Source organism: Polyodon spathula, chromosome 12 (assembly GCF_017654505.1).
Source record: "Polyodon spathula isolate WHYD16114869_AA chromosome 12, ASM1765450v1, whole genome shotgun sequence".
Lineage (NCBI taxonomy): Eukaryota > Metazoa > Chordata > Actinopteri > Acipenseriformes > Polyodontidae > Polyodon > Polyodon spathula.
In genome coordinates, this window is record NC_054545.1 from 18,753,488 (window position 1) to 18,764,143 (window position 10,656).

General features: G+C 42.6%; 1 protein-coding gene across 3 annotated transcripts in view; it reads left to right on the forward strand.

Annotated features, from left to right (window-relative positions):
* Window positions 1–10,656, forward strand: part of stard9 (StAR-related lipid transfer (START) domain containing 9) — a 96,066-nt gene that overhangs the window by 57,899 nt on the left and 27,511 nt on the right. For all 3 annotated transcript variants that reach the window (XM_041265119.1, XM_041265121.1, XM_041265120.1), the window contains exons 12-21: window positions 175–375; window positions 953–1,050; window positions 1,296–1,373; window positions 1,740–1,814; window positions 2,747–2,926; window positions 4,392–4,443; window positions 4,858–4,995; window positions 5,445–5,572; window positions 7,402–7,508; window positions 9,405–9,455. In XM_041265119.1, coding sequence (XP_041121053.1) covers window positions 175–375; window positions 953–1,050; window positions 1,296–1,373; window positions 1,740–1,814; window positions 2,747–2,926; window positions 4,392–4,443; window positions 4,858–4,995; window positions 5,445–5,572; window positions 7,402–7,508; window positions 9,405–9,455 — 1,108 coding nt within the window. The remainder of the gene's footprint in view (window positions 1–174; window positions 376–952; window positions 1,051–1,295; window positions 1,374–1,739; window positions 1,815–2,746; window positions 2,927–4,391; window positions 4,444–4,857; window positions 4,996–5,444; window positions 5,573–7,401; window positions 7,509–9,404; window positions 9,456–10,656) is intronic.

Genomic DNA, 10,656 nt, shown 5'->3' on the forward strand with positions numbered 1-10,656 from the left:
GTGGACACAATTTACACCTTAAAATAAATAAATCAATCCAAATCCCACCTTTAGAGGTCTGCATAAACTAAAAGTCCCTTGATTTGCTGTCTGGAGTGTGACACTGCTGTTACTGGGAAGTGTGTTTTGTATCAGTGTGAAGAGGAATGTGTGTGTATGTGTTTGGTTCCACAGCCCAGAACTGTCAGATGTTCAGCAGCTGCCAAAGCATCAGCAGCATGGGCAGTGAGGGGGAGGGCAGCAGCGCGGGCAGCCAGTCCAGCTCCCAGTCAGGCAGCGGGCGCAGGCACTGCTACATCCCCTACAGAGACTCCACTCTCACCTGGCTGCTCAAGGAGAGCCTCGGAGGCAACTCTCACACCGTCATGGTGGCCAGTGAGTGCTGCTTCTTATTAGTGGGCTTCTTCTAAATGTATACAGTGGTGGTAACTGTAGGGCAGGGAGCTCACTAAATACACCGGTATCCCACCCTGAATAGATCATTGTCTCCTCTTTAACTATGTGTGAGATATTTTAATTAAAAAGCCGTCCCATAGGTGCAATGTTACGCTAAATATGATCGATGTGCTACCAATGCAGTGACAGTGTGGGAGACATGTTCTTCATATTGCCTCAACAGTGACTGTCAAGACTGATATCGTATTCATTTTGTGCCAGTTTTGGCAGCACCAATGTAGAGGTTTCATAGTAAAATGAGGAACAGTTGTCAGTACCATGTCTAGTTCTGAAGAACAGGTTTTGAAACTTGACAGACTCATGATTGCAAAACCACTAAACGTAAGGGGATGGTAAAAAAGCAGCCGCTTACTCTCTGAAATATAAAACCAGAATGAAAGTGCTCTGAACCTACCAGCAGCTCCTACCGGCTGCGTTTTGCTTGTGTTATAACAGTATTTATTTAATAATGCTCATAATAATGGTAATAATGGTAATGCTGATTTGTGTTCCTCAGCGATCTCTCCGTCCAGCAGCAGTTATAGTGATACTCTCAGCACACTTCGCTATGCATCACATGCCCGCAGCATCGTCAACAAACCCCAGGTCAATGAGGTGAGCTCCGGGGGGCTGGAGCCCAGCGACACTTTGTTCTCAGTGGTTATTATTGTATACAGTGGGTGTGCATGTCCCAGGTATGTGGATTAGTGGAGAATCCCAGTGTTCACTAGGGGCTGCTTTCCTGCATTCACTGTATTAGGACAGCATGTACAAGGGCAGGGTGTTACAGCACTGGCTGCCACAGTGGGATCACACCAGCACAGTCTTATCACATTGGAACTTTGTTCTTTCTCCTTCAGGACGCTAGTGTGAAGCTGATCAGAGAACTGCGTGAAGAAATCGACAGACTGAAGACAATGCTAATGAGCTTTGAACTGGTACCAGATTATTATTATTATTGTTGTTATCATGAAATGCTCACAAGAACATACTGTGTTACAGGAGACGAGATTAATTTTTAGTCATTCATAAAAGATTCCTTGAATTACGCGATTAAGTATTTAAAAGGAGTTATATTAAGGTCACATGACTTTGTAGGGTTCTGCATGATAGGGACAGCACACGTTGAGATATTGTCTTCATATTTGGTACAAAGCAGTATTGTCTCAGACAACTCCCATTACGGGTGTGTCCAGTAAAAAAGAGAAGCTTTACTGCCGCTCTTCCATACTTTGAATAGCCTTGCATTATGGTCATACAAAAACCTTCTTCTTCTTCTCCTTCTCCTCCTCCTCCTCTGACAGCGGAACTCCAGCCACTCCCTGAGTGAGGACAGAAATGGGAACCTGGCAGATATTGTGCTGCAGAACGAGCTCAAGGTCAGTGTCACCGTTCCTGTGATTTAAAGATGCTTCAGCACAGTTTACAGGATCATTACATCTTGCTCAGATTGCTTGCTCTCTATGTCAAATATTATGGTGACACTATTACATGACAAAAATGTATGAGTTAGGAAACTAATAGGCAATGGTTAAGAACACATACAAAATAAAGAACGCATACAAAAGTAAGGAAAAACCAAAAGAAACTTAAATACATTAGCAAATGTTTTGAGGAGCTGCTCTTCAGATTTAGTTGCCTGCTGTGTAACAAAGCCTAGATTAGCTCAAGTGTTTTTATAGAAGTAAGAGCCAGTCCATATCTGGTGGTCAACTATTTTGGTTTGCTATAGTACAGTATTGCTAGCAGTATGGTAGCAGTATGGTGCTGGTGCTGTATGGTAACAGTATGGTGCTGGTGCTTACCAATATAAAGACACTTCACAGCATCATAGACTAAAATAACTAGAATGAAGAGAATCTCAGAAATCACATTAAAACAGATTGTCTCAATAAGTGAAAGAAAAACTATATTTTAGAATAAGAACCACTTAGAATGATTGAAAACATCAGATAAAGTGAAGGGGATAGTAAACAACTTTACACAATCTACACACTTCACTTACACAATCCACACTTCACTTACACAATCTGCACACCACTTACACAATCTACACACACTTCACTTGCACACTTCACTTACACTATCTAAACACACTTAATTTACACACTTCACTTACACAATCTACACACACTTCATCTGTACACTTCACTTTTTTTCATATATCTGGATAACTGGTTCTCCAATTGTCATGAAACTTGCTGTTAACATTATTTTGCTTAAGTAATTGAAAATATCTTAAGAAAAGAAAACCGATTTGACTTGTGCCCACCAGGCCAGTCCAGTGTTCACCTGTGTGTCTTTTTGACAGGTCGAGCAGCTCACCAAAGACTGGAGTGATAAATGGAAGGACAAGCAGGAGCTGATGGAGGAGTACAGGGTGGACATCAACAGGGAGAAGGCCGGGGTGCTCATTGACTCCCACCTGCCTCACCTGATATCTGTGGACGGAGACGTCTTGAGCACTGGCATTGTCTTTTATCACCTCAGGGTACCTGCCTGTTTCTGCCTGCCTGTCTCTCTGTCTGTCTCTCTGCCTGCATGCGTGCTTGCCTGCGTTGGTCTGTCTGCGTTTGTCTGTCTATTATGACGTGGCTGTTTGTTTGCTGAGTGCTGGGTTTGAAAGGGGTTTGGCAGGGTAGACTCATTTAGGACGTTTGACTGATTTGGGAAGTGAACCCCATGCAAGAAGGTGTTGAACTAGCCTCTCGGTCTGTATTTTGTTTTAAATTTTGTAGTTCAGTCGTGTACAAATAAGTTCCCAGTTAAGTTAATTACAACTAGCTTTTGATTCCTTATGGAAAACATTGAGGCAGATAAGTACAAAAATTATGACATAGTACTTAAGTTACAACAGTACTTCGTGGTTAGATATTCTATTTTATGTAGTAACTGGAGTTCACTATACTGTAGTATTTTATAAACTTAGTTACATCCCCCTTACGTAATATTACGTGTGTATGTTATTATATGTGACTATTGTTGTTATTACTATATTATATGACTATGACAATGGTAATTGAGGGTGAGGAAAGGATGTACGAGTCTTAATCACTACAATGTAAAGGATGCTCAGTGTTTCCGAACTCAAATGTTGCTCTTTTCTGTCCCATGTCACTGACTCTGCTTTTTCTTGCCTGTAGATATTTTTTGCTTCATCTCTCTTTCCCTCTCACACTCGCGCTCTCTGTCTCTTCAGATATTCCACTGTGATGGAAGGTAAAGTAGCCTTGCTGTTCACTGGCTGTAGTTGCTTCTGCTCCTGTGCTGTCTTTCAATACTATTTCTATCACTTCTGAGGATTATTCAAGATGGGAAACCTAAAGCAGGAGGGTAGAAGTGTAGGTATGAGATGCAGGTGCTAGATGACATTTGCTTGCCATGCTGTTCATGATAAACATGCAATTTCACAGTTTTGCCTGATCGTATAGCATGCTGTGCGCTCCTATCCAGTTATTGTAAGCATTGACTTGTGTTAATTAGTTTCAATTCTATTCATTGCAGTGTCTGGCTAGCAGCAATGTGTAATGCATGGACTATATGATAAATTATGGAAGTTCTCATATGTACATCTGTTCTATACATCTTTAGTTTTACATCTATCTAGAGATGCACTTATCCAATTGTGTTGAAGCTTACTAAGGGTCGTCTGTAGCATAAGTTATTGAGAGAATCACAACCTATGGGTCTGTATATGCCAGCTGCAAAAAAGAATTCTAACCAAGCAAGCAGAAAAGACTCAAAAGACCTTCAGCACAAAAGGGTGCTAGTACTAATATCCTGTAAGGAAATGCAACTAGAATAGCTTTCCAAACAGGGCTGACCAGTGCCAGAATCACTTCAGTATAGTGCAGGCGACAAGCTTGTCCCTTGTATCTCTCCCAGTCATCCAGCCCAGCTAGAATGGAAGGTGACCCACCTTTTGAGATGTAAATCAGTCCTTCTCTTTCTTGCAGGAAGGAACAACCAGAATTGGTAGGAGTGACGGACAGGACGAGTCTGATATCGGTAAGAGTGGTGCCCTGGCAATGTAATGTTGTACAGTTACTTATAATGCAATGTCACAAAGCAGTCAGTAGATGGCAGCAATGTGCAAGTGTTTACTGCCAATAAAGGGCAAGCCTGTTGTGAGAGCTGTGGTGGCCTGATTTATCGGCACTGCTAGTAGGCCTACGGTAAAGAGAAATGGTCTTGGGTTTTAAGGTTTTACCCAATGAGGACTGATTTCCACCACCTCCAAATGAAGTAGAAACAGATTTTTATCCACAAATGGGATCAACAAATCTGTAAACCTGACAGATTAACCATTCATTAATGTTGTGCAGCTATTATCAAGACACACAGACATGCACACACAGACACAGACACAGACCGACATGCACACAGACACACAGACAAGTATAACCTCCTGTTCCTCTGCAGTCTTGCAGGGTCCCGGGGTGGAGAGTGTCTGTTGTGAGATTGTGAATGAGCGCGGGGTCGTGACCCTGAGGCCTGGCCAGGGGGGGCTGAGCGCCGTCAACGGACGAGAGATCACTGAGCCCTGTCGCCTGGCACAAGGTAACACCCAGCCATGTGACATCCCTTCACAGGGCTTCATCATCATCAGAGTTACAGTGGTTAGATTTCACATTCTGTCTGCAAGACACGTTAAACATACTGAAAGATTGGAAATGAGCCCTTTAGAGAATTATTATACTATCCTGACATTTCATAGAATGTAAATGTGATACAAAAATGTTACATACTTTCACTGTGTAAATCAAGCAGACTTCAGTCTTGTGGTGAATCTCCTGTCTGATAATACAAATATATCACAAGTATACTTAATAAGATTTAAAAGGAACTCTCAATTCTCCGACACCAGTTTTTTAAAAAATATTCTTGTTTTTATTCTGTATAAAAGTGTAAATATAAGTATGTTCATTAGTTTGTTCTCTTGGTTGATCACCTCACCTGAACCCCTTGATGGAATTGTAGCCCTGTTGCGTACATGATTTCTTTCTCAGGTGCAGTGATTGTGCTGGGCAGGACCCACACGTTCCGGTTTAACCACCCCGCTGAGGCTGCAGTTCTCAGGCAGAGGAGGCGAGTTACACCCCTTCTCCCTCCAGCATGCCCTGTCCCGGGACGGGAGGTATGAATCAAAACCAATTTCAATTTCAGTGCTCCTCAAAAAGCACCAACCTTTCGAGTCCAGGTTATTATATTGCCGACCATAGACGGCAGCTCCCAGGGGGTAGTGCACAATTGGCCAATCGCTGCCCAGGGGGGAGGGCTTAAGTCGGCCAGGGTGTCCTCGGCTTACCGCGCACCAGCGACCCCTGTAGTCTTGCTGGGTGCCTGTGAGCTTGCCTGTAAGCTGCCCAGAGCTGCATTGTCCTCTGATCCTGTAGCTCTGAGGTGGCTGCACGGTGATTCTGCAGTGTTTAAAAAAAGCAGTCGGCTGACGGCACACGCTTCATAGGACAACGTGTGTTCATCTTTACCGTTCCCGAGTCAGCACGGGGGTGGTAGCGGTGAGCTGAGCCAAAAAATTATTGGATATGCCAAATTGGGAGAAAATAATAAAATAATTGACGATTACTAAATTAAAAAAAAAAAAAATAAAAAAAAAAAGCACCAACTTGATTTTGTCTGTAGCGAGTGTACAGGCTTCAGCTGGATGTTTCTAAGTGTTTGATGGCTGCCTCATCAAGTTGAGAGTGTATTTCCTGCACACTCTTTGTTTTTTTAGGTCCATGAGAGAAACGAGTCCGGTCTGTAATACAAGGAGTGCAAGAGAACGTACGCTCTCAACTTGATGAGTGGTAGCCACTAAACACTGGGAAACATTAGAAGTCATTAAATCTGAAGAAAAGCTGATATTAACATATTCATCAGTTTTGCATATTCTTGTTGTGGTTTTGAATTCTGTCATTGCCATTCTGAGTGTGAAATCTACATGCTCAGCCACATCCTAAGTGTATTTGCTGCTGATAGGTTCTGATTGATAGGTTTATAATTAGTAATGTACAGGACAGTCTTATAGTGGGCATGAGGAAAGAAGACAACACTCTTTATCATAGGAGACAGACTCAACTGTACATAGTACTCTTAATATAAATCCATTCCAGTAAAAATGCATGTGTTTTGTAAGTTTTGTAATTTGCTAGTTTACTGTGCATGAGATGACAGAGCAACATAACATATACTGGAATGTTCTCAAATTGGTTTTCTGAGGGGCTATGGGATTTATAATATAAAATAATACATTGTGTATTTCAAACTGCACAAAATAACCACTCTGACATGTGTACAGTATGTTTGAAAAGAAGATTATTTTGTGCCCGTCTGTGATGGGTCGATTCTAATAATTCTACTAATGCCCTTCACTGAACAACTAACTAAACCCTGCGGATCCAGCCACTGAATTCATTCAGCATGTACATCATGTGCTTTCCTGCAGCTACATTTTATTTTAGTTTAACTGCACAGTTTCTGAATGTTAGTTTGGTTTCAGGGATGTAAATAAGACTCCCATTGCGCAGCAGTTTGATCTATTCCTGGTTTTACCAGTTTAGTAAGACACACCTGAACTTGTTACCTATGCACTGGGGCTAATGAGGCTCACATTAACACCTGGAATGGGCAGTGCCAGCTATGCATTAGGAGTCTTGTTTTCATCCCTGGAGTTGGCATCTAGAATGTGCTGCTGCTTTGTGAATTTGGCACAATGAGAAAGTGTTCAAGTGTAAACTGTACTGTAATCGACTTGCAGGAGTAGAAGCTCACGATGAGAGGGTGATGGGATGATTTTGATCCAGTGTTTGTCTTCCTCAGTGTTTTTGTTTTCTATATCAGTTCAATGCCTAGTTCCAGAGGTGCTTGGTATCGAGGCAGGGGCTGGATTCTTCCATGAGTGCCAGTAGGAGGTGCTGTGAAGTCCTCTCAGCTGTTGAACTTGCTCCTGTTTTCTCCCTACAGACCAGCGAGAGCCTCCTGCTCAGCAGCGGATCCTGTGATTGGCTGGATTTGGAGGAAGAGTCTAACCCCTCCCCTCGGTACAGCCTGTCTCCATCCCTGCTGGCCAGGTAAACACACACACACACACACAAATGGACAGTATTGATAGTACTGACAGACAGACACATACATATCTACATATACACATAAACGGACAGTGTTGGTAGTACTGACAGACGCACACAGACACGACGACACACAGAGCAATACAGACACAACCACACATGCACACTGTGAAGGGGTACCCCCATTCCTGGGTGTATTTTTGGTTTACTTTGTATAGTTTGGGTTATGTATCACGGGGGAGATAATGTATATTGTACGTGAGCACAGGGATGTGGGTTTGTGTGTGTGTGGCATAGTGGTGACAGGGAGGCAGTTAAAATCCACCCTGTAAAACACGTGGGAATGTGGCTGGAGCCGTGAATTGAATAAATTCTGGTGTATAAATGGGGTGATCAGGAGTGAGAAAAAGGTTAGTGTGTTCAGAGGCGGAACGTTAGGAGGAGTACAGACTTAAAGATATTGCTACGCGTGCTGGTTATAAACCAGCACGATACTTGTTCCATGTTCTGTTTGTTTGTTTTGGCCATCGTGCCTTTTGCTTTTGTATCAGTGTTTTGTGTTTTTGTTCAACCTTTTTAGTTAATACAGAAACAAGCGCATTTGCGTGTCGCATCGCAGTACTTGCCCGTTATGGTTTCATTGCTGGTCTGATGTCATCAACCCAAGCTATCCTGCCACAACACACAGACAGAGTGAGACATACACAGACCATATTGATAGTACTGACACACACACAGAGACACACACAGACCATACTGATAGTACAGCACACTGTCACACAGACGGCTGCAGTGGGTGACGTCAGACCAGAAACAGGAACCAGGAAATAAACAACAGAGGGGTGGAGCTGAGCGATTGGTTTCGCTCAGCATTTAATAATGAACAGACAGAAAATAAAAGGTTGTAAAGACAAAGAAAACACAGGACATGGCATTTTTGCCATAATAAATAGACAAACAAAACGGACTACACAGACAAACACGGTGAGCTGATATTTTAACTATTACTTTGATTATTACCTCCGTCTCCAATCCTGTTCTCCACTCACCGAACACACAACCCCTAGTGAGTGAAAACATGCTGCTTTTATGCAGCTGTACCGAGACTCGATTGCTAATCAATCATTCAATTGGAGTCGCGGTACAACTGCACGTGAATTAATAAAGTGCAATTCCCCGTGCTCAGATATTATTACTTTTTACTTGCACGTGAAGTGCTGTGCAATCCTCGTGCTTAAATAGTCACCGGCCGGTGCTTCCCTCAGCAGCCTATGCAAGGGCTTTTTAAACACTCCTGTTACACAGACCCATTTATATCCTGTGTACCAATGACCACCAACATTAACACACAACATACAACACAAAATACACACTGGGGTGGGGCACTTTGCCACACACACACAGAGACACCCACGGACAGTACTGATAGTACTGACACACACAGGTAGACTCACACAGACAGTAGAGACAGACACGCACACATGTACAATACTGACACAAACAGTAATGACAGACACACTCACCCACGGAGCAGAGCAGATAGTACACACACAGAGGCACGACACAGTATTTACCATGGTTTCATGCTTTAATACTATAATACAGTGAATATGTAGTACAGCATAGTGAAGGCAGGGTAAAATAAAGGAAAGCAGGTTAATTTTAGTCCGAAACTTCTCTAAACTTGCCTTCATTTTACTATGCTTTAACTCTGCCTTACTACTCTGTCCACATTTCCCATAGTATAGTGACTTTAGAGTGCTGGGTTGCAGGGTGGAACATTACTAAGACTTTGCTTACCAATTAAAAAGGGCTTTTTATTCACTGGCTGATACATTCCTATTACTCAGTGTGTCACTGCAGCACTGTAACCTTCTGCTCTACTGCCTGTGTCTGCAGGCAGGAGCCCCGGGGGATGCCAGATGAGGAGAAGCAGCTCGGAGAAATGGGGTAAGAGATTGCTCAGGCTATTGCTCTCAATCTTTAATACTTGACATGTAAAAAAAAAATTGCCTGTGGCTGTCCTCAGTTAATTCCAGTCCAGGACTTTGATCCAGCAAGGTTCAGTTCAACATGAACATGGCTGTGGGGTGTTCATTTAAAAACTGGACTGGATCCTGGTGTGGAATGGAATGGAATGGAAGTGAGGAACATTGTTCTACACTGCTGTTGCATAGTGGGATGCTTGACTCGGTTACAGTGATCTTCCATGACCACAGTCAGCTGTGCAGCCCAGGTCACTTCTCTCCTCTTCTCCCATTTATCTGTACAGATGTCTGTTGAAGCATGCATCCCTAGTAAAGGTGATAATACTCTTAATTAGCGCTCTTCATCCCAAGGCATCCCAGGGTGTTTAAAATGTAAAAGATCCCTAATTATCTTGTGGTTAAATCTGTTGCCCTCAAACTGATGCGTCTCCAATCTAGAGTTGAAAGTGTGCGCTGGGTTTCCTGATGTCCACTGTGATTGTTTTCCATAAACTGGGGCATAACAACTACAAGATTTTCATTCTGATCTAACGGTGATCAATAAAGCTATTGCTTTCACTTGATACACCAGAGCTTACCAGCAGTGTTGAGGTGCAGCACTCAAAAAGGGCCCCTTCCTTTAAATGTTAACCTCTTGATGAGGAAGTGGGATAGGAAACAAAAAAATAAAGTAAGGGGACCCTTTTGACGGCTGCACACTGGCACGACTGGTAATCTGGTCAACTAAATAGATAAAAAAAGTTAAGTTTTAAATAAGTTCTTGAATGAAAGAAACATAAATATATTTGACTGCATTGTTTCTTATTAGTTTAAAAACCTAAATAACGATTTGGAATAAAGAGCTTTGAAGATCCTGCCCAGGTTTTGAAATGAATTGACTGGCATGTTCATGGGCAGTTCATTGTCTGGGTTACAGCCCTGAGTGTGCTGTGTTGTGTTGTGAAGACTGGAGTGCCTGGCTACTTGAGCTCAGCACATGCCTAGCTGTAGTCATGGTTACAGAGTTAGAATCTAAACAGCCTGGAAAATAACTGAGCAGCTTCATGGCTCAGTTAATGAAATATAAAATCACATTCCGTTAACCTGTGGCTTCCTTCGTAGCACTGCAGTACTGGTAAGAATGCTGTTAAACTTCTTTTAAATAATCAAATTCTTATCCAGCT